Below are 22,305 nucleotides of genomic sequence, written 5' to 3' on the forward strand. Positions count from 1 at the left end.
TCAATCAGATGAAAATTGAGGATTTTAGAAATACCACCTAAGTTGACCTTTGGCCTACGTTGACCTTTGGCCTACGTTGACCTTTTGACCTGAAAAATAACAGCTTCCTTATGAGAAACTCTACCATGTGGTGAAGTTTCGTGAGGATTGGCTAAAATTTATGACCTGTAGGCGATAAACAGAGACAGAGACAGACAGACAGACAGAATAACAAGAAGATGACGTCGTGCAGAGCATGACACTTGCAAAGTCCAAAAAACTAATTTGACCTCAAAAATAATTGGTGGTTGAATTTAGTGACCTGATATGCAAATCCTCTTCAAATTTCAAGTCAATGAGAAGAAAAATGAGGATTTTAGAAATACCTCCTTAGTTGTTGACCTTGGGCCTATGTTGACTTTTTGTTCGATGATGACCTAAAAAATAATTGGTGGTTGAATTGAATGACCTGAAGTATAAATCCTCTTCAAATTTCAAGTCAATCGGATGAAAATTGAGGATTTTAGAAACACCACCTAAGTTGTTGACCTTCGGTCGATGTTGACCTTTTGGTTTATGTTGAACTAAAAAAATACTTGGCTAGTTGAATTCAGTGACCTGAAATATAAATCCTCTTCAAATTTCAATTCAATTAGATGAAAATTGAGGATTTCAGATATACCACCTTAGTTGTTGACCTTTGGCCTAAGTTGACCTTTTGGTCGACATTGACCTAAAAATAATTCACTGCTTGAATTCAATGACCTGAAATATAAATCCTCTTCAAATTTCAAGTCAATCGGATGAAAGTTGAGGATTTTAGAAATCCCTCCTAAGTTGTTGACCTTTGGCCAGTGTTGACCTTTTGATCTTTTGACCTCAAAAACAATAGGCCTCTTCCTTATGACAAACTATAACATGTGGTGAAGTTTCGTGAAGATCGGTTTTAAATTGTGACCTGTAGGTGAAAAAGACAGACAGACAGACAGACAAACAGACAGACAGACAGACAGACAGACAGACAGACAGACGTGAAAACATAACCTCCTTCACCTTCAATGGTGGAGGTAAAAATAGGCATTTGGCCTGAGAAGGTGAGGGGAGGAGGTCGGTGACATTTTGACAAAGCATTTATAGTCTTGGTGTTCCAACATCACATCAGTCTCTCCTTGCTTCGGTGGAATCTAAAGATTTCAACAAGAGTGGAATGTCCCACAAGGATAAACTTCCAAAATCCAGGTCAACTTCACACCTCAACATCTTTCTTCCTTGCTTCTCCCATCTATGGAACCACTTTCCAGAGGCTGTTCTTTCCAACTCTTCCCTTCAAGGTATCAATCACGCAGTGCACAGCCATCTCTTGTCATCCCCCATTCTGACCCATGATCTAATTACTACCCCCATTAACCCTTCCAAACATTCTACTTGCTAGTTTCAATGTTTCCTCCTCACCTCTCTCTTCCTTCTTTTCCTGTTTGTTTAGTTATTCCCCTGCTGGTTGTGCTCCTGTGCAGCTTCCCTTCGCAGGGCAGCTCACCGGATGATGGGATTGGGGCAAAGCCTTCGGGACCCCCAATCTTTGATAGGAGGGAAACCACGGGGTAACATCCCTGGGTCAGATTGCGGGAGAGTGTGTCGGAGTGGTGCTGAGGTGTCGTCCACCAGACGGCGGTCTCCTTGGGTTAACCTGAGGCGGTCCCTTCGGGTGGGTGCCTGGAATGTCCTATCCCTAAGAGAGGATGATCACCTGTCTCTGTTATCATCTGAGCTCAAGCGTTTGGACATCGGGATTGCAGCTCTCTCTGAGGTTCGGAGACCGGATTGCGGCGAGATAATGGTGGGTGGTTACACCTACTATTGGTCTGGTCGCTCTGATGGTTACCATACCCAAGGAGTTGCTGTAGCTGTGTCCAATAAGCTGACCCCAATGATAATTGAGGTAACACCGGTCAACGAGCGTATTATGAGATTAAGGATTCGTCACTCCTTAGGTGTCATTTCCCTGGTCTCTATTTATGCTCCGACTGAGGCGAGTGATCTTACCGTGAAGGATGCATTCTACGCCACACTCGAGTCTGTGGTTGATCAGTGCCCCAGACGAGATACACTTCTAGTCTTGGGGGATTTCAATGCATCGACTGGAACTGATAGGGATGGTTATGAGGTGTGTGTTGGTCCCCATGGGTCAGGAACTATGAACCAGAATAGCACTAAGTTCCTTGACTTTGCAAGAAGTCATGGACTTAGGGTGGCTGGTTCATGGTTTCAGCGCCCGCAAGCTCATCGCTGGACTTGGTATTCCAACGCTGGCGGTGTGGCAAAGGAGATTGACCATGTCCTCATTGACGGTCGTTGGAGGATGATCCAGAACTGCAGGGTCTACCGGAGTGCTCAGTTCCTCAATACTGACCACAGGCTTGTTGTAGCAACTCTAAAGCTGCACCTTAAATCCTGGAGAATGGTACCATCCCAGCCTAGGCTGGATGTTGCCAAGCTCAGGGATGAGAGAGTAGCTGAGGAGTTTGCGAACAGGCTGAGTGGACACTTGGGGGTCTGGGTGCTTTGGGGGTCCTGAAGAGTTGTGGAGCACCTTCAAGACCACCGTCCCTTGATGTTGCCGGTGGATGCCTTGGAGCTCACCGCAGGGCAAAGAAGAATTTTGTCTCTCAAGGGACACTGGATACCATTGACCAGTGTCGCAGGGCCAGGCTGAATGGCAGAGCTGAGGTGTTCAGGGAGCTGAGGCGTAAGAGTGTACGTGCACTGAGGGTGGACAAGGAGGCCTATGTGCGAGGAATCTGTGAGGGGTAGAGCATCACCTGTGGACAGGTGATTCTCGTCCCGCTTACAGGGAATTCGCGCATTACGTTCATCCAAGCCCATCCCTCGGAGCACTGCAGTTCGAGCAGAGAGTGGTAGGCTCTTGACAGAGGAGTCTGAAGTGAAGGCCCGCTGGGCCGGTTACTTTGAGCGGTTGTACCAGGCTGATCCCCCAGCTGTCGAGTTGGACGTCAAGGGTGTTACAATCCCTGTTGCTGACCCTCGAATCAACTGTGGTCCACCATCGCTTGTGGAAACACGGGCTGCGGTGAACCAGTTGAAACGGGGCAAAGCTCCAGGGATCTGTGGCATCCATGCTGAACTTCTCAAGGCTGGTGGAAATGCTGCACTCGCGTCGTTGCATGCAGTTTTGTGCTCTGCCTGGAACACAGGCATCATCCCAACTGACTGGAAGAGGGGCCTTGTTGTCCCTCTCTGGAAAGGGAAGGGTGATCGCCAAGACTGCAACAACTACCGAGGGGTGACGCTGCTCTCAGTGCCGGGCAAGGTCTTTGCTCGGATAATTCTTGATAGGGTTCGCCACCATCTGCTTGAGCACCAGCGTCCAGAGCAGTCAGGCTTTACACCAAAGAGGTCAACGATTGACCGTATCCTTGCTCTTCGTGTCCTCACTGAATGCAGACGAGAGTTTCGGCAGGGGCTGCTTGCAGCCTATGTTGATCTCTGTAAAGCGTTCGATTCAGTGAATCGGGATGTCCTCTGGAGGATTCTTGGTCTTCGTGGGGTGCCACCGAAACTGATCGATCTGATGTCTGAACTCTACTCTGGTACTGAGAGTGCTGTGAAGTGTGGTGGTACCGCCTCTGACTTATTTCCAGTTGTTACTGGAGTTCGTCAGGGATGTGTACTTGCCCCCACACTTTTCAACACTTGTATGGACTGGATTTTTGGGAGGATGTCGGAGAGATCAAGTTGCGGTGCATCGTTTGGCAATGTCAAGATCTCGGACCTTGATTTTGCAGATGATGCAGTCATCTTTGCGGAGACTTTAGACATCCTCTTGGGGGCCCTCGAGGTGCTGAATGAGGAGTCGGAGCCGTTGGGATTACGGATTTCTTGGGTCAAAACAAAGATCCAGGCTTTCGGTGACATCTTGGATGCTGCTGTCCTGTCTGTGTCTGTTTGTGGTGAGGATGTTGAGGTCGTGGATAGATTCACTTACCTTGGCAGTGATATTCATGTCTCCGCAGGTTGTGAGCCGGAGGTCAATAGACGTCTGGGTCGGGCCTGGGGAGTCATGGATTCACTGGATCATGGGGTGTGGCGCTGCCGGTACCTGTGCGGGAGGACGAAAGTCCGAGTCTTCAGGTCCTTGGTACTTCCAGTCTTGCTCTATGGGTGCGAGACTTGGACTTTGACCAAGGATCTGAGACGGAGACTTAATTCCTTTGGTACCAGGTCTCTTCGGAGAATCCTTGGCTATCGCTGGTCGGATTTTGTGTCCAACGAGCGGTTGCTGAGAGAGACTCGGATGAGATTTGTTACCTGCATAGTCCGTGAGCGTCAGCTGCGGCTGTATGGACATGTGGCTCGTTTTCCTGACGCTGATCCTGCTCACCAGATTCTCTCAGCGAGGGAGTCTCATGAGTGGAGGAGGCCAGTGGGCCGACCACGTGCCTCATGGTTGCAGCAGGTTGACCATCATCTCAAGGAGATGGGGATGGGCCTGGCATCTGCCTGGGGGATGGCCAGACGGAGGCCCCTGGAGTACCGGCGGAAAGTGGACGCAGCGACGCGCTGTTCTGGCACATGCTCCCATACCTGACCTGACCTGGTTGTGCTCAATCGTTTCCCCCACTCCACTATCAGCTCAACCTCTATCTTCCATGAGCCTTGCTCTCATTTAAGAAAAATATTCATGTATATTAAATGCTGTGATGACATATCTCCAATAAATTTAAATTACCATTGGCAGCTTGACAGCTTTGCTTTCCCCATTCAACCACACATAAAAAGTATGTGCCACTTCTTTCAACAAACCAATGCTGCTGCAAGTGAACTGGTCCAGCTTCTTCCTGAATATATCCAGAAATTGCTGACCCTGCTGCTAAGTAGTGCTTGCGGAAGTGTAAAAAGTGGTTGGTACAGATCAAAGGGGTTGATCAATACAAAAATAAATGCCTCGCCGTAATCCTGGACCTTCATTTGGATTGACAAGTACGAGTAATTGTGCCCATTAGTGAATGCTCTCTTAATTTTATTTTACCTTTGTTACAAACGTCAGAGTAACTTCAAAAATAATTCAGCTATTGCTGAATAAATAAATAAATAAATAAATAAAACCCAATAATAGCATGTACAGTATTATATTACTTTCTAAAAGTGAAAGTACTCACAAGGTTTGATAAAGTATTCCTCATGTATAAAGACAAACAGAATACAATATAATTATCTCTTTACCTTGACTACTATAATTTTAGCTCAATGGCATTGGATGTTTTGCAGTTGCAAGGACAAGCTGTTCTGTTTTCCCTGAAAAACATCATCACATGGCAAGGTAAGTGTAGTAGGGAGTGAGCAGAATGCAGATTTTCCCAAAGCTGAACTGAGTTGGAAGGCCAGAGTGTCTCTGACTAACAGTTTAAATTACATTAGGCCTGGACAGTAAAAAAGGAAAGAGATGGAAAGGAAGAAAAAAAAAGGACTGGGGTGCTTAATTTGCAGGAATTCTGATTTGTTCCTGCCCATTAACTGAAAGATGAGGGCAAGTTACCAGGCTTGTAAGTTAATTAATCTCAAATTATGCCTCCCGGATTCGTTTGCCCCTAGCTGTTAACTTTGATTGCAAACCCGACTTTTGTGGTTCCTGCTTTACTTTGGAAAAAAAAAAAATATATTAATAATCAAAAACTTAAATCGACCACCAATGCCATAAACCAAACAAAATTCCCCTTTGTCATGATGTTTAACAGAGTGGGGGAGTCACTTCGGAAGGACGAGAACAAGAGTTACGGGTACTGATGGGTGGTGAGAAGCTTGTAGTGCACATTCAGACAAATTAGAGCAACTGGCATGCTGTTATGATGGGTAGATCCTTGGGATGAAATGTGGTCAGATAATCATTGTTGCTGGAGGTGCCAAACTGCATCAAATGAACACAGGTATGTGTCGTGGTGGATATTTGGGGGAGGTGGGAGAGGGTGGGAGGGAGACCATGGAGATAAATTTTGCCAAAGATGAAACGATATTGTTGAGATGTGGAGTTCAGTTTGTGGATTCTCCATTAAAAATAAAAATAAATTGTATCCATAGTCGAGGCTCGTGGAAGGGTGAGCGATATTGTCGGTCTCTTGGATGACGTTTTGTTGGGTCACGGTGCAGGACATTGGTTACGGTGTATGTGGGTGCCAGTGATGTGAGAAGAATATACGCAGGGGACTTGAAGGCAATGTATCAATTATTGGGTTATTGATTGAGGGAAAGGCGTTTCAAAAGGAAATTTTTTTCCAGGATTCCACCAAGCATGTATTATAGTGGAGAATTTGCAAGTAGAGCCATAAATGTTAACCTGTGGTTGGAGAAATGGTGTTTGGAAGCATTGATTTGTGTTTTCAAAGCACTGGGAGTCTTTGAGGAAGGAGGCTAATGGAGTGTTTCCACAATGGTGGCAATAGACTAAACAGAAAGGGGGCAACGATGTTTGCAATGGAAATTGAAGAGGAGATGAATAATTCTTAAGCAAGAGGAGGGTGGAGATGCTGTTGATGGCATGGTTGGTGGGTACAGACAACGAAGGGTGGCAACAGGAAGGTTAAGGATATTATACGTATACCAACATTCAAGAAGTTTAAATAATATGATGGAAGAGCTTGAAGCTAAATTAGATAGCAAGGAGTATAGTGTAGTTGTAGTAAGTGAGACTTGCTTTTATGAGGAGAGTACTTGGAGAGCAGGAAAAGAAGGCTGCAAGATGTTTAGGTGCAATAGAAAAGGGAAGACAAGAGGGGGTGTGGAAATCTGGGCACAAAACAATACTGTATTGTATCGAGAGTAAAGAATGGCATTAAGGAGGGAACTAATGTGAAGGATTCTGTGTGTATTGAGATTAGTGTTTATAAGACAAGTAAGACACTTGTAGGATGTATTTATATGTCTCATGGTAAGGGGGAAGAGCAGGAAAGAGGGGTTCATGAATGATAAGGAAAGACCTGGCAGAAAGGTAGAGTGTTTCATCAAAAGGTAGAGAACCAGAGAGTATTTTCGAAATCTATTCCAGGATTGCTTTTTAAACCAGTTTGTAGAAAAGCCCATGCGGGTAGGGCAGATGCTCTGTTAAATCTTTATTCAAGCAACAATATATGATGGAGGAGGTGGAGATTAATAAAGGTAGGGTAACAGTTGTGGACAAGTAATCACAAAATAGTGTTTGCAACTATATTGTTGAGATGTGTCGTTCAGGACAATAGGGAAAGGCTGACAGATTTCAGGAAAGCAAACTTTGAAGGTATGAGACGAGTTATGTGCTGTATATTGGGACAAGCTAACATGTGGACAATCCAAATGAGAGAAATTGGCAACCTTCAAAGAGCAAATGTGTAGGGGGTGCAGAGTTGGTATATTGTAGTGAGATGTTAATGTAGATGCAGAAAGAGACCATGGTAGGTGAATAGTGAGGTCAGCAGAGTTATTAAGGGTAAACATAAGGCATTCATTCATCAAATACAAAATAATAGGACGAGAGTCCAACTCACATCAGTGGAGGAGTAAACAGAGTCTAGTTTAGAAAACAACAAGGGAAACCAAACGAGAATATGAAAAGGTTTTCGCCAAAAATACAAAACATAACAACGAGGCATTTTGTAAGTGTATACGGAGTAAAGAAAATGTTAAGAAGAGTGTGGGCCCATTAAGGAAGAGCACAGGAGAATTGGAGGATGATGATGATGATGATGATGATGATGATGATGATGATGGCGGTAGTGACATGGCAGACTTATTATTATATAGTTTTTTTTTACTTCTAGATTTACACAAGAACAGTCAGGGGAACTTCCAATAGCTGAGTATCCATCTCAGTGGTAAGCAATGGCTTGTTGAGGAAATCTAAGTAAGAGTGGAGGAAGTAAAGAAACAGCGAGGAAAACTAAGGGAGGATAAAGCTCCCAGGTCAGATAATATGCATCCAAGAGTGTTGAGGGATGTGGCGGAGCAATTAAGCGTGATGTTAACAGAGCAGATAAGCAAGGTGTTAACGAATATCTTAAACAGCTCATTGGAGTCGTGACAAACCACAGGATCAGTGTGAATATGGTGCAGTGATTAATGAGCCTTCACCTCCAACATGAACCGTTTTGGTTGCCAAATCTGAGGAAGGACATAGCTGCCATAGAGAGGGTGCAACTCCCCTGCTCCACCCACCCCCCTTCCCCCTCCCAAGCCCTCAGTGAAATTGAATTGATCAACTGTTAGATTGAATTAATGTAGTATTGATGTTACAAAGGCCTGATGCACGAAATGGCCTCCTCCTCCATCAAAGTTCCTTGTGCATACACAAACCCACTTCTGGCCCACTGGCCATCATCAGCCCAGAGTGGATTCCCTGCAGGGGATGTATTCCTGCAAAGTGAATTCCCGTAATTAAACTTGAATCCATATTTAATTTTGATATCTGTCCTCCATGCTCCAATTTAAAAATGTTGTTAACTGTTTAATACGCAACTTTCAAAATGACGTATGAATGCTTAATGAGGCCTTTTGCGCATGCGATGTTGTGTGTTTTCAGTGACTCTGTTCTGCTTACCGGACACTTTCAACTTGGCATTATTAGCGCAAAATCTGTAATTGAAATAGTCTTTAAGAATAATTTTCAGCATTTAGATGAACTGATTAACAATTTCAAGATGGTTAACCATAAATATTCTGTTCCTGAATGCAAATCGGACTCACGGAAATATAATAATACGAGAAATATCCATGGATGAGAGGTTTCGGGCTAGTTCCATTTCCTGTAAAACAAGTGAATGATGGCAGTGGATATGACACACACACACACACACACACACACACACACACACACACACACACACACACACACACACACACACACACACACACACACACACACACACACACACACACACACACACACACACACACACACACAAGCTGAGTATGTCAAATGCCTCAACACACCATCGGATTTGATTTGTAAAGAAACATGAACACAAAAACCTGAAAAAGTATCCCGAACTCACCTTGCAAGCAATTTCGAAAAACAGTGGCAAATATAAGACGCCACACAGGAAAATGAAACAGCAACACATACAGCCCAACAATTGCAAAAAGGCAAAATAAATATACAACAAGCTCAAATGAGCCAATATCCTCGTCCTCTTAATGATGATGCCATAAAAACGAATATGACGTCATTGTGATGTATCAGGTTTGCGATAAATTATTATCTGTGCTAATGCCCGGCTTGATTTCCGCAAACAAAATTCAAACAGCTTGCCTAGTTTCGGAGATAATGGTATAGGCGATTTCCATAGGCGGCGATATTATGACGTCAACTTTTTTTTCTAGGAAGAATTTTCAAAATCGGAGATGGTTACTTCCTGCGCGTGGGCTTTCTGCATATACATGGCAAGTTTCACGAAGATCCGATGAATACTCTGGCTTGTGAAACAAAAAATGTCAAAAAATAGGAATGACGTCATTAAAATTGATATGACGTCATAGTGATGTATCATATGTGCGGTAATTAATCTCTGCTAATGCTCTGTTTGATTCCCGCAAACAGAATTTAAAAAGCCTGCCTAGTTTCGGAGATAATTTTTTAGGTGATTTCCATTAGCGGAGATATTTTGACGTCATAACTTTTTTTCTAGGAGGAATTTTCAAAATCGGAGATGGTTACTGTCTGCGCACGGTATTTTTACATGTATACGCCAAGTTTCAGGAAGATTCGATGAAAACTGTAGGATGTGAAACAAAAAAGTCCAGAAGAAGAAGATGAAGAACAACAACGTGAGTAAGACTTCGAGATCCTCCACGAGGATCTAAAAAGAAATATCAACAAATATACACCAACAACTGAGAGACCGACAAAAGAGCAAGTAAAGGCAAAGAGGAATTGAACCGAGCTGAGATTGACAAAGGAGGCTCATTGGAATGGTTAAGAAGAGGTCAGCTCAACTGAGACGGAGAACAAAAAATAGCACCGCCTGTTTTGAAGCTCACCTGGATCAGGAGCAACAATCACTAAAACCCCCTGCAGAGCTCCTTAGACCCTGAATATTTTAATGCCGTGAACGAACTTTGGTACATCAAAGGTGATGAAGATTGTGGTCAAGTTTAATCAAAGTCGTGTGTATAGTTTCGGAGAGGAGGGCAAATACCTATTTGGGGGGGGGGGACAAAACCCTCCTGTTGAGCCCTTTAATCAGTGCAGATTTTGATTTGGTTGATACACTTTGTTACTTCATGGGTGAAGAAGGTTGTGGTCAAGTTTCATCAAAATTTTGTGTGTAGTTTCGGAGAAAAGAGAAAATACTTATTTTTAGGGGGTGAAACCCCACCCAGTAGACCTCCTTAATGAGCACTGATTTTGATACGGTTTAATATACTTTGGTACGTAATGGGTGATGAAGGTTGTGGTCAAGTATCATCAAAACTGTGTGTGTAGTTTTGCAGACTATAGCAAATACCTATTTCAGGGGGGGTCAAAAAACCCACCGTAGACCCGTATTGAGTGTAGATTTTGATGCGGTCAATACACCTTTGTTATGCATCAGATATGAAGCTTGTGGCCAAGTTTCCTCAAAATCTTGGCTATGGTTCAAGCGATAATGTGTTTACAGACTGACTGACACTCACTCACCTACGGACACTGCTCAATCGCATAAGCTCGATTGACGAAAGTCCAGGTGAGATAATAATAATAATCAAGAATAACCAAAATCAAGAACGTCTCACCTTCACTCTTTTTTCCTGCCTCTGGAACAAACTCCCACACTCTCTTCAATCACACTCCTCCCTCCAGGTCTTCAAAATATCTGTTCACCACCATCGTTTGTCTTCCTTCATCAAAAAACTTAATCTTTACTTCCCCTGTTAATCCACTCCAAAACCACCTCCTTCAAATTCCCAGATTTCCTTCCAAAAAGTCCCTGTAGTACCATCTTGTTTACCCCATGTACCCTGCCCCATCCCTCTCTATTCCACAGTTATCCTGTAGTCTTTGTTCCCCATTATTTTTTGTTTCCGTCTCCTGCCCTTCTTGTCTCCTGCCTTGTTATATGTTTCTGTGTATTAGGTCTTACACAAGCCTCGATTTGGTGTACAAAAATAAAAAAAAGAACCTCACTGAGATTTTGAAAAACATCCCTGGGAATATTACCACAAACCAACTACAATTGGAGGCACTTCGGGGTTCGCTGACAAAAATCAAAAGACCCTTCGGAACAAAACTCTGAGATCAATAACGTTGAAACAGCTTGTTCCATGAACTGTGATCTCTTACCGAAGCGAAGGTGGATACTTTGAGTCCTGGGAGGACTTCCTTCCATCTCCTCAAACCAAAAATGGACACCAAAAAACACACACACACACACACACACACACACACACACACACACACACACACACACACACACACACACACACACACACACACACACACACACACACACACACACACACACACACACACACACACACATCCCTTTTACCAATAGATGCAAAAATCTGGTATAATGTCTGTTGTGGCCCTAGAACGAAACACACAAAAATATATTTAGAACGGCCCTCATAGCCCATTCAGCTCCGATTCCCACCCTCTCCCCTCATCCCATTACATGATTAATTGTAAATGTATCATCATTTTAAACTTACCCTGTGCATTGACAAGCCCCATGTATGACCTTTCCCATCGGTGTTAAGAAGTACAAAGATTTGGATGGAACACTCACATGTACAAACCTTCGGGCCCACATCGTCGGGAGTTTTTGCAGTACAGGAAGCAAGATATCAACTTTTTGGATGAGTTTTTCAGAATGTTCTCCACATCATTTGTTGTGCAGAGGCACACCCCTTTCTTGCAGGTCTGCTTCCAAGTATTTTCTTTTTTTTTGCAAGCTTTCTGAGCCGTTTCATCTTACAATGCTTATCTGACATGCATGATATACATCCAGCCACCCTGATGGACCTCCTTTCTCAGGGTTTCTGCACATATGGACTGAGAATTAGGAGATTCTACACTAGACAGGACAAAAAAGTGAGTGGATCTGATTGAGATGTTTAATATAATTAAGGAAATTGACAAAATAAGTGCAGAACAGTTTTTCAGCAGAACAGACAGTGATGGGACAAGATAACACAGTTTAATAGTAAAGAGGAGAGTTAGGATGGTAGTAAGGCAGTGGTCTTTCACTCAGAGTGTTGAATGGATGGAATGATCTCTCTTCAATGGTAGTGACCATGGAGTGAGTCAATTGTTTTAAAATTGAGTTGGATAGGTATATGCCTGGTGTTGGCTTAATGGTTGGGGTGATGGGTTTGGGATTGTAGGATCCTGAGTTCAAATCCCACTCGACTATTGAATTAATACCAGGTTGGGTTGACTCTGCCTGTCATCCTCCTGAGGTCGGCAAAACGACTGCTAGTTTGCTGGTATCCTGTGTCAGAGTGGCGACCCGTCCAGTATTGTGCCCAATAGTCAAGGAAACTGCTTAGGCAGCACCAATGCTCTGCACAGAGTATGGTCCCGATGGATGGATCGGTATCTGGAAGTGCTAAGATGTTTGTATGATTGCACCGCAGCCTTGATAGGCCTAATGGCCTGCTGCGTTGAAGTTCCTTGTATAACACCTTCAAACCTTACCATGAGAGCTGGTTTTAATGATCCAAAAATGAAACATGTCAGAGAGAGAGAGATGCATGAGCGATTAGTTGTGTTGAAAATGCAAAATGCAACATATATACATAATCTGTGAATTTGAGTAAATCCCTTAATGCAGAGTTTCCAATCAGAGCAATTGCTGTTGGGAGACTGGCACAGCATTGTACAGTAGATCAACCTACCCCGCTGTGAAAAGCATTTCCCTGCAGTGTTTTTTGGAAAAGGGCAGACAAGACTCCCCTAGAAGCAGGAATATGTTTATGGAGGAACACAGGCCTGTCCTTCGTTTCTCCTCAACATTCATTTATATTAGTTGTGCTGGTTCACACAGAACACAGCTTTTCTACTGATCAGCATCATTCTTGATAAATATATCTGTGTTGCAAATAAGAAGAGGAAGAGAGGCAGGTGGCCATATATTTATTACATATGCCAAGGAAGAGGGGGAAGGAGAGTTGCAAGGAACTTCAATGCAGGAGGCACAATGCATTAGGCCCATCAAAGCCTGGGCTATTATTATCATCTTATATGGTTCTTTGTCCAAGTTCTATCCTTTTTAAAAGCTGAGAATCAAGCAATGAAGGAGCTTTTAAATTTTTTGGTATGACTCAGCCAGGGTTCAAACCACCAAACTCCCAGACTCAGAATGGATGCTCTAACTACTACACCACCGAGTCCTTTTACTACATAACTATCTACCTCAAATTTAAAGTTATCTACTGTTTGTGCTGCGACAGTCTCCCTGCAAAGGCAGTTCCATGCATTCACTACTCTGAGTGAAAGACCCCTGCTTTACTACCACCGTAACTCTCCTCTGCTTTACTCTGAAACTGCGGCTGCTGGTTCCATCACTGGACATTCTGCTGAAAAACTACGTCACACCTATTTTTATTTGTCCATACCTATAATTATCTTGAACATCTCAATCAAACCTCCTAGCCTTTTTATCATTTCTAATATATAAGTCCTGTCTTCTTCAGCCGCTCCTCATAGCTCGTCCCTGAATCAGACTAGTCACTTTCTCAGAAGTGGTGACCAAAACCGACTGCAATACTCCAGATGAGGGTTCACTCAATTCCCGTACAAAGTTAAATTGAGAAAAATTTGAATTTAGAAACGGAAGAGAAGGGACTACGTTAAGACAGATAAATAGGGCTGGGAATGTGGGCAGAATGGGGAGAGAAGGCAAAGAAGTTTGCAGAGAGGGGGGAGTAAAAGTGAGAGAAGTGTAAAGGCATATTTACCAGAATGAGTCATGCCATTGTTCGAAAGTTCGAACCATTGTTCGATCCTCTGCTCCTGGGAGGTCAGCAGTTTGAACCCGAGCCAGATAGTCATTATTACAAAAATAGGACCACGTATCTTGAAGCTCACCTGGATCAGGAGCAACCAGTCACTCAAACCCTCTGCAAACCCCATTCGACCCTGAATTTTTTTTTAAATGCCATGAACAAAGTTTGGTACATCACGGGTGATGAAGGTTGTGGTCAAGTTTCATTGAAATTGTGTGTATAGTTTCGGAGAAGAGAACAAATACCTATTTTGGGGTGCTCAAACCTCCCGCAGATCACCCCAGACCCTGATTTTTTTTTTTTAATTCTGTGAACAAACTTTGGTACATCACGGGTGATGAAGGTTCCTGTCAAGTTTCATCAAAATGTGTGTGTAGTTTCAGAGAAGAGAGCAAATAACTACTTTGGGGAGTCAACCCCCACCCCTACGGACCCTTTGCATGAGCGCAGATTTTGATGTGGTTGATAAACTTTGGTACATCATGGGTGATGAAGCTTAATCAAAATTGTGTGTATTTTCATAGAGGAGAGCAAATACCTGTTTTTGGAGGATACCCCCGCCCCCCCCATAAACCCTCCTGATGAGCGCAGATTTTGATGTGGTCAATACACCTTCATTAAGCATCAGATATGATGCTTATGGCTTGGTTTCATCAAAATTGTGTGTTTGGTTCAACGTTCAAGCAATAATGACTGAAGCGTTTACAAATTGACTGATCTCACTTACCAGACACTGCTCGATTGCATAAGCTCACCAGACCAGGTGAACTAATAATACCACCAGACCAGGTCCAGGTGAGCTAATAATAATAATTTAATTTTATGTAAGAAAGTGAGTGAAATAAGGGAGGTGGGAGGTGGGGGGTGGCAGGGATGAAATAGCAAATGGAAGTGCTGCCGCTCAATCCACAATAGACTTTCTGAATTAAAATTTGGTGGGAGGGGTAAGTCATATCAAAAACTTTTAAAATGGTATGGTATGGATTCCTTGTTTGATGCTCAGGGTTTCTAGATGATAGAGCGTGGAGCAGAGCTGAACAACCACAGGGTAGGAACTATTGCACATGCTTTGATGGGCCAAGGTTCCTTGTAAGGGAACTCGTATGATTACGCGGTATGAAGGAAGAGAAGAGGAGTTGCAATATTTGCATATTTGTAATAAGTTGATAGTCTCTGAAGCCAAAACCATAATAAAGAGAGGGACCAGAAGAGTTTGAAGAACAATTTAAAGGATGATGTGGCTAGTAATACAATGAGAAAAGTAAAGTAGGAAATAAATCAGCAGTTTTATACACATCTTCGAGAAAAAACATTTATGGTCTCTTTTATTGCACATTATTGTTGCACCTACCATGTAGCAAAATGCTTTATTGACCAAATGATAAATAATGTATGTACCTTGGAATGTGAGAAACAAGAAAGGGACACAAAGAAAAGTGAAACGAATAGAGATGCAGAAATGAAGGAATACAGACATGTTACAATGAAGGTTTTGTGTGACACAGTTTTGTATCTATGGCTTACCTGGTAACCCATTGTGTAGTTCTGGTCACCGTTCTTTGGTGTTCCTGGATCTGAGCAGGTTGTGAGCACTGGGTCTAGAAAGGAGAGGTTGAGACAGAAAATTTACCACTATGAAAGCAATCAAATGTCAAATTTCAAAAAAGCAATTAAAAAAAAAATTAAACCAAAAAAACCCGAAGCTTTAATGAAAATCAAATTTGATTGTTTCAAATAGAAAGTAGAGTTTAAAAATTACCCCCGTGTGGGGGGTAATGGTCATCTCTATAATACCACAAGTTCTCAATGTTCAGTTATGACCGAAGACTACTGCGCAGTTCTACTGCGCAGCTCGACTGCGCAGTTTGGTTAAAGATGACTCGGCATTTTGGTGCGTGCACGAAATAATATTTTGAAAATAAATGCCGACGTTTACATTTCGGGTTTTGAAACTTTTGCACCTTCGGCGGAAAATGTATGAATATAAAAGGCTAAAACTGTGTTTATATTTATATTTAATTTCTCCTTCCTTCCTTCCTTTGCGAATCGCATCGGCGTTTTTGGCCATCTTCCAGATCACGTGACGATCAAATGGGAAGGAAATTTAAAAATCTGTCCGGTTATATACAAGATAATATTTTTTACTATCATAATCAATAAACAGTTGGCGAATATCTTGTAGAATGGCAGACTAGATAGGTTTTGAAAATGGCGATTTTTATAACTTACGTGACCTCGTGACCTCGTCCCTGGCCTTGAACCCGGACAAAAGTTATATCGTTGTGCAACACTCATCGACCTCTACCCACATACTAAGTTTAATCAAGATCGGAAAGAAAAATTGTTGACGGACGGACGGACATTTGGTCCGGCTTTATTAGGTCATCTCGGTAGAGATGACCTAATAATATATTAACAGGGAAAGCAAATTGACATGCATGAAAACTCAAATTAAAAACATGAGGGTGGGAGGACAACATGATGGGGTGAAGGGGACAGAGAAAGACGGAGAGACAGATGGATTAACAAGGACTGAAGAAAGCAGAACAGAGATTGTGAGAAAGTGTTAAAATAAATGATTCGATATAAAGAATTTTTTTTTTCTAATCCTGAATATTGCCTTTACTGGCATTAAAGGAAAAAAACAAATCGATAATCCTCCACTTTGGCTGCTTCCTGCAGTCAGTGGATGATGCATACATTCAGCAGCAGTTTTGGACGAGCATCCGTTTGGAGGTGCTGGAAACTTGTAAAAATGCACATAAATGACATCTAACCGAAATCAAAGTATAAGGTCAGTGTATCAGCCCCTTGTCTGTATTGTGTTGAAAATATCTTATCTAGTAACAGCAGCAGCAATGGAAAAAAGAATGATGATCATGTTCCAAAAGGAAATTGTATCATAAAATAGAGGGTGCCTTGTCGTAATTCAATACAACCTTTAATAAGGTTATATATCACTAAAAGGATAAGTGTTTGTCTGTGTCAAGTGAAGAAGAAGCAGAACCTTGAGCTTTATTGTTGCGGTTCCTGCTGTCATAGAATAATAAAAAGAGCACTGTTGGAGAGCTAATAATCGATTTACTTGGAACAAAAAATAGTGTCTGTTTTATCATGAAGCCGCCTGTTTTAAAAGGCCATCTTTCCAGATGTTGAAGAAGTGGGATTGGGAACGTAATTCAGTCGTTCGATGAATGGTTAGATTTATTATTCTGTGACAGCAGGAACCCTTCAGAAGAATATGAAAGGCGCACATAAAATTATATATAATAATACTTCTTGAAAGAATTTTTTTTAACTGCATGGAAGGAGCACACAAACAACAAAAACAACAACAACAACAATTATGTGTTATAAAAGATCCTTTTTGCAGTTATTTTACTTTATTTTACATCCAGAGAGATTCACAGATAGATATGCAACAGTTTGTGAAGTACAACATGCTGTCGTTTGATTAAACCCGTCAGTGAAGTTGCGGGTAGGCATGGCTGGCTCATCTATCCTGAGAGGCCAAGTCTTCAGAATAGACAATTGTGGTCTATGTCTGCTTCACAACCGATTCCAGAAATGTCGACAGTTGCATGACAGAAAAAAAAAGAAGATTAAATGCTTCAAAGTAAGAGCAAAAACAAAAAAAGTAAAACAATTATCAACCTGTCACTTCAAAGTCAGTCGGTGTCCATGAACAATCATAAAGCATAGTTTCAAATCGGTTTTAAAAGTTTACTTGTAGCCTCATGCTATTTTTGTGAAACTCATACAGTCTTTCACCCCTGCCTATTCACTTCATCTCTCCATCCATTCCAATTCCTACCAGGACACAAAAAATATTTCAGCAGCAACAACCTCATTAACCTTTCAAAGGCTGTAGAGTTTCTCTTGAGCTGCAAAATTGGTAATTGTCACTGCTTCTCTTACCACGCTCATTCCTCATCATCAGTCTTACTCTTCCATTGTGTGCTTTAAGTTGGCAGCACACTGACCTCTCATGTGGTCTTCTTGTATTACATTCCTAACATTCATTGCCAACCCCTTGCTCCCACCCACGACCTTTAACCAACCATACCTGAAGACATATTTTTTCCGAGAGATCAGGTTCTTTGATTAAATGGTTCACTCATTTCTGAATCATCCATTGCCGGTTATCCAACTGTCAATATGATACTCACCATTCTCTATGATCTTGCTCATGTGAAAACCTCGATTTTGAATTGAACAAAATCCTCATGTTACTGTTTTTCAATCGAGTTCACCCTATTTTAATTATAAACAAGCAAATAGCTGCCTTGGCAGTTGGTGTGTTGTCATAGCCACATTCACAAGCTTTACCACAATTTTCACTCATATTCCATCACAATATATTCCACAAAACATATACACTTTGACAACTACCACACCTCCTTCTGTGGCTGCGATATAATCATGGCATTCTCAAGTGAACTCCATGATAGGATTAGCCATCACCATATGGATTTTGGGGTATTAAACGAAAAGATTAACCACCTTTTCCAGGGGGGAAACGGATTGGGGAACAAAATTAACGACCTCTGGAAGAGTCAAAATGTTAATTGCTAATCTACCTTATTATATCAGCTCCGAAATGTCAAAATTTAATTACATTTCAAAACGTAAAGTACAAACACAAATATTGCCTGGGGCCAATTCAACTTAACAATGTTAACAAGAAAAGGAGCAATCAGAGATTGCAGACCCTTGACAGGACTTGTTTTGTGTGGTGTTTGTGTAGTTTTGTGTGGTGCTTGTGCCCTGGTGTGTTACATAATTAATAATAGATAATTAGAACTGCTAGCAGTGATGACCGGGTACCAAGATGTCCCGTTTTGAATGACATCTAACCCTGACACCTCAACAATAAAGTTTTTTTTTTTCCACTTTCCTCACCTGATCATAATTCCTACAAATTGCTGGATACGTTGCAATGCTAAAAAGCACGCCAAGACACTAGCGTTCATGGCTTTATTTCATTTCCACATGTCATAACCTCCAGAATCTCAGCTGAATTTCAAAATTTAAACTTCTTTATTGACTCAGCAGGGGTTCCGACTGCTAAAAAATAAAAATAAAAAGTGTTCATTTGTCCAATTCGGATATTGCTTGACATTCCGGGCCTCTCCGGGTGCATGGTGTTTATATGATCAATTGCCGATCACGAATCACTTGCTAAGCCAGCCGTTCCTTTTCAACCGTTTTGTTGTGCTTGCTTGAGTGCTTAAGCCACTTGGTGAGGGCTACATAAGCTGCTTGGTTTTTCGTTTCCAAGCCAAGGCCATACACGACAAAGATATTCGCACTGTCACGGATTATATCAATTGACTTGAACAAAATTCAGGCCCCACTTGCCAGCATTTGGCTCCACGTTGTCGTGCGGTCCCTTGGCCGGTGAATCGCTCGCTGAAAAAGTGCAATTTTATTTCGACATTTCCCCTCTTGCACAATCTTCTTTCATAATACGAGCCATCACTTCTCATCGATAGATACATAATAAGATTAAACATTTCGTTTTTAAAAGTTTATTTAACCATTTTGTTGGAGTGTTTGCTTGGAGCGCTCTTCAAGCTTCCATGGCGATACCATGGCATGGTTCTCTGTTGGGGACATCTCCAGAGTTAGGAAGGCAAAATAAATAATAAATTAGATAACTACAATGAGTAGAAAATGTTTTCAGTTGTTACAAAAGCAGTGAATCGTCACATCAAGGAAGGATAGGCGAAAGGTATGCACTATTTAAAAAAGAGTATTCATTTGTCTCAGCTGTCCAGCCTGGGTTCAAATCCCAACCAAGCTATACACTGTCATCCCGGTGTTTCACAGGCATGGTGATTCATCAATATGTGTGTTGTCCATCAGCTGGACATTGCACTGGAAGTCACATCTGCCAGATTCCCTCCTCTCCCCATCCTCAATGTCCTTTACCCTCATTCCTGCCCTCCCCTCACTCACTCCACTCTCTCTCACACCCCTCTCCTTCTCTTTCCCACCCCTCTCCCTCCCGCTCTACCATACCCTACCCCCTCTCTCCCTCCCACCCCTCCCCTTCTCCAACCCCAACCCTCTCTCCTACCCCCACCCTCTCTCTCACCCCTCTCCCTTGTGGTGCCTTTAATTCTATTCCCTTCATACCACATTTCCTTCCCCTCGCGCAGCCTTCGCTACCCATCACACTACTTCCCTTCCCCTCACACTGTGTGTCCTTTCCTTCCCCTCACACTGCATTTCCTTCCCTTCCCCTCACACTGCATTTCCTTCCCTTCCCCTCACACTGAATTCCTTTCCCTTCCCCTCACACTGCATTCCCTTCCCTTCCCCTCACACTGCATTTCCTTCCCTTACCCTCACACTGCATTTCCTTCCCTTCCCCTCACACTGCATTCCCTTCCCTTCCCCTCACAATGCATTCCCTTCCCTTCCCCTCACACTGGATTCCCTTCCCCTCACACTGCATTTCCTTCCCTTCCCCTCACACTGCATTTCCTTCCCTTCCCTTCACACTGCATTTCCTTCCCTTCCCCTCAAGCTGCATTCCCTTCCCTTCCCCTCACAATGCATTCCCCTCCCATCACATTCACCTCCTTCTAAACTCCCTCCCCTCTCCACCCCCCATGGACATCTCCAGGTGGTCCAAGCATGCTGTATTAAAGTGTTGTTTTAATGCACCCCATTTCATTCAATCCTACACTATCCCCTCCCCCTTCTCTCCAAGTCCCATGACCAAACACAAGTCAAGAACCCTCCCCCCCCCACATTTCTGCCACAAGTCTCCCGACTAAATGCATGCCCAGAATCCCCTCTCCTCACACTTACCTCCTCCCAAACCCCTCCCCTCCCAACTCCTCCCTCCCCTCTCCATAATCTTTGCTTCCATCCCCTCCTGGAATGTATAGTGATGTTTGTTGAGGTGTTGCTCTCCCTGCCCCTTTCCACACTCTTTCCCCTTTCCTCGCTCCCCCACCCTTCCTCACTCTCTCTCTCCCTCATCTCTACGTCTTCCCTCCACTTTCACCCTCCCTTCCCTTATCCGGTCCACATGCCCTCATTACAACATTCAAAATGCTCTCACAATAAACCAAACACAAACGGTCTAAATCCTTTAACAACTGTCCCCCTCTCCCACAAACAAGAACAACAACATATCTTACATATTACATTCCCAAACATGCAACTAAGTTCATCCGTTCAAATGCACGTACATGCTTTATATACATTTGACAAACATACATATCCATACATACATATACATCTTTTAATGAGAAATTTGGAAGCAACTCATTGAAAGCAATTTGCATCACCAATTATAATGAGAAAGCACAAGAACCTCGCACTCACTGTTGCAGAAATAAATTAAATTAGAGCCGTCAGAAAATTGGTTTAATTAACAGTGAATTCAAATCCTTCAATCAAGCCGTTGAAATATTACAGGAAATGATCACTGCACTTCAACATAACGAGGTTTGAAACATTCTCCATTTAGCAGCAGTCGATTTTTCCCTTCCATAACAAAAAAGGAATCCACAATCCCCTGAAATTAATTTTTTCTCAAAACACAACAACAAATTTGCTTTCCATATGAAGCACATTTAAAACTCTAAATTAGTTGATCACAGAAATATATTTGCATGCAAATAGTAATTCCATCAAAACTGATGATTCCATGGAACGTGAAGTGTTCGAGAGAGAAAGAAAATGACTTTTAATCGTCCTGATAAGTGAAAAAACCATGTGTTATCTCAGCACTGTGATGAACATTATAAAGATGAAAATCAAAACTGTATTAATTAGTGTCAACCCGCATCCAAACTCATTATCTCTTCCATCCCAAATGACCCCATTCTCAAGCACTTCCTTTTTTCAGGTTATTGTGATTCCCCCTCCTCCCCTCTCCCTCACCTCTTTATATTCATTCGCTGTGTTTGTTTTTGTTCCGTTTCTGTTTCACCCCCACATTGCCCTTCCTCTTCTTGTTGTTTTTCATTCAGCTTGTGTGCAGCTTGTTCACCACCCCCCTCCCCCCAATGTGCTCTTTTCCCCATCCCCTCAATTTCACTCTCACTCTCAATTTACTCTGCTCTTGGTGTTTCCCTTCCCCCTTCCATTCTGTTCCAGCTATCCCACGAGCCTCGATTATGCACTCAAAAAGCTGCAACGTTGTGCCACACATTGATAGCAAATTACCTCGAGCAGGAAGACATGTAATGTAGGGTGTGACTTATAAGGCGTCAACGCAAATCATGACTTGATCATGCATGCAATGATGTATGTATGGATATATATATATATATATATATATATATATATATATATATATATATATATATATATATATATATATATATATAT

The 22,305-nt window shown here is 42.4% G+C and overlaps 1 protein-coding gene across 2 annotated transcripts in view; it reads right to left on the reverse strand.

The window, feature by feature from the left end:
• LOC147027167 (CUB and sushi domain-containing protein 3-like) overlaps positions 1–22,305 on the reverse strand; it is a 1,179,270-nt gene that overhangs the window by 44,857 nt on the left and 1,112,108 nt on the right. For both annotated transcript variants that reach the window (XM_085883358.1, XM_085883359.1), the window contains one exon: positions 15,475–15,548. In XM_085883358.1, the coding sequence (XP_085739484.1) occupies positions 15,475–15,548 (74 nt within the window). The remainder of the gene's footprint in view (positions 1–15,474; positions 15,549–22,305) is intronic.

The sequence above is a fragment of the Eptatretus burgeri genome, chromosome 5 (genome assembly GCF_056783735.1).
Source record: "Eptatretus burgeri isolate ZD-2024b chromosome 5, Ebu_testis_v1, whole genome shotgun sequence".
Lineage (NCBI taxonomy): Eukaryota > Metazoa > Chordata > Myxini > Myxiniformes > Myxinidae > Eptatretus > Eptatretus burgeri.